Genomic DNA, 2,147 nt, shown 5'->3' with positions numbered 1-2,147 from the left:
CACACACACACACACACACACACGCAGACACACACACACACACACATACATACACACACACACACACATGCACACACACACACACACAAACACACAGACACACACACACACATTTACAACTCCCAAACCTGCACATAATCTTGCTCACAAAGTATAGTGTAGCGGCAGAGGACAATGTTGAACAAATTTGTCTTTAAAACTAAAAAATTAAACGCTCTGATGTTTTGACATATTTATTTCTTTTAGGAGAAAAATCAAAATTTTGGAGGCATAAGGGAAACTAACGTGTAACAACCACAATACGTGTAACAACAACAACAATACGTGTAACAACAACAATACGTGTAACAACAACAATACGTGTAACAACAACAATACATGTAACAACAACAATACGTGTAACAACAACAAAATGAATGAATGACTGAATAAATGAAAGAATAGCAGATTGGTTGGGGGTTCTTTTTTGTTTTGTTTTTTCAAAGAAGCATATGACTCTATAACAGTCATTTCGTTCTATGGAAAAGTATGGCAGACAATTGAGACAGTGCAGATGAATAAATGAATGAATGGTAAGACATACAAGACAGCGAAAAAAATATGAGTAAACGAATGAAAGAAAGATAAAACGACTGAGACAGTGAATAAATATGAAAAAGAATTAATGAAAAACAAGGACCAACCTCCTCCCTAGAGCAGTTCTTGAACTGGCCCACCCTGAGCATGTGGTTGATGTATTCACAGATCTTGTTGTCAAACACAATGGCCTGGTTCTGGAAGTTTCCCTGGTGGAGAGAATAGTGTACGCTTGCTGGGGTAAGAATGATGAACAGAAAAGTGGAAAGAATAGTGTACGCTTGCTGGGGTAAGAATGATGAACAGAAAAGTGGAAAGAATAGTGTACGCTTGCTGGGGTAAGAATGATGTACAGAAAAGTGGAAAGAATAGCATACCCTTCTCTATCTTAGAATTACAAAGTTCTGTCGAACATTTTTTGACTGTTTTGAGTTACTAAGATCATGAGGTCAGAAAGCAAATGTTCTATCTTCTCTATCAAAATTGTAAAATTGTCCAAAGTTGATATCAAGGTATTTAGAGAATTGCTTTCGAAAAAGGTTGACTCTACGTGAAACTGAAAATCTTTGATGTTATACTTCTCAAACTAGGCCCAGAGCAAATAGGACGTTGTAACTCTGAGGTAGCGACTTGCTGGGGGTAAAAATGACTTAGTCCTACAGAAAGGTGGAAAGACATAGAAGAATCAGGTCAAGTTCAAGATGTTAGTCATAGATGGGGACAGGTGGAAAGTGTTTGTCAGTGGCCTTTTCCCTGATCCCAGGTGAGAAGGAATGATGATAGGAGATGACCAAGTTCGTTAGAGATCCAGAAGTCAATAAATTACCGTTGTTATCGTTGCCTGGTGTTTTTTGTCATTGACGACGATGAGAATGATGATGATGATGATGATGATGATGATGATGATGATGATGATGATGATGATGACGACGACAATGGAGAAGCCCATTAGAACAAACGTTAACATTTCTTATAAACTTATAAATATTCTAATACTCAATCTCTACCAACTTTTTGTCTTTTTCTTATCGTGCTTACAACAATGATGATGATGATGATGATGATGATGACAATGAAGATGATGATGGTGAAAATGGCCGTCATTGTAGTTGCTTCTGTGGTGGCGTGGCAACTGTTTTGGTAGTCGTTACTGTTTTTGTTGTTGCTACTATTGTAAACTGCTATTGTTGTTGTTGTTGTTGTTGTTGTTGTTGTTGTTATCGATCCAGCAACAGCTGGGCTCTCGTCCTTCTGTCCAATGCCATGTAGTGATAAGTGCAGGTTTGCTGCAGTTGCTGTAATGCTCCATAGAGTGTGTTGTCAATGTTAGGTCTCCGAGATTGTTTTTGTTATAATTGTGGATGGTTGGTAGGCACTCTGGTGTGGTTTGCTCCTACTTTTCTTCATTCAAACATCTATCATCCTAGTCGCTCCCTCTTCTTTCCTTTGTATGTTACTCTCATGTAACGCCCCTATTCTCTGACACTTTTATGACCCAATAGCATTGTTCATTTTTCAAAACTTTTACTAAAGCAACATTAAACTTGTTGTGGTTGTCTTAACTCTTTCAC

At 37.9% G+C, this 2,147-nt stretch overlaps 1 protein-coding gene across 1 annotated transcript in view; it reads right to left on the bottom strand.

Moving 5' to 3' along the window:
- LOC101848258 (inositol 1,4,5-trisphosphate receptor type 3) overlaps nt 1-2,147 on the bottom strand; it is a gene marked incomplete at both ends in the record, with an annotated part of 112,704 nt that overhangs the window by 30,275 nt on the left and 80,282 nt on the right. Inside the window, 1 exon segment of the mRNA XM_035973446.1 lies at nt 684-785. Coding sequence (XP_035829339.1) covers nt 684-785 — 102 coding nt within the window.

The sequence above is a fragment of the Aplysia californica genome, unplaced genomic scaffold (genome assembly GCF_000002075.1).
Source record: "Aplysia californica isolate F4 #8 unplaced genomic scaffold, AplCal3.0 scaffold01239, whole genome shotgun sequence".
In the NCBI taxonomy this organism is placed as follows: domain Eukaryota; kingdom Metazoa; phylum Mollusca; class Gastropoda; order Aplysiida; family Aplysiidae; genus Aplysia; species Aplysia californica.
The sequence above is the reverse complement of the archived record's forward strand: the minus strand, read 5'-3'. Positions and strand labels throughout refer to the sequence as shown.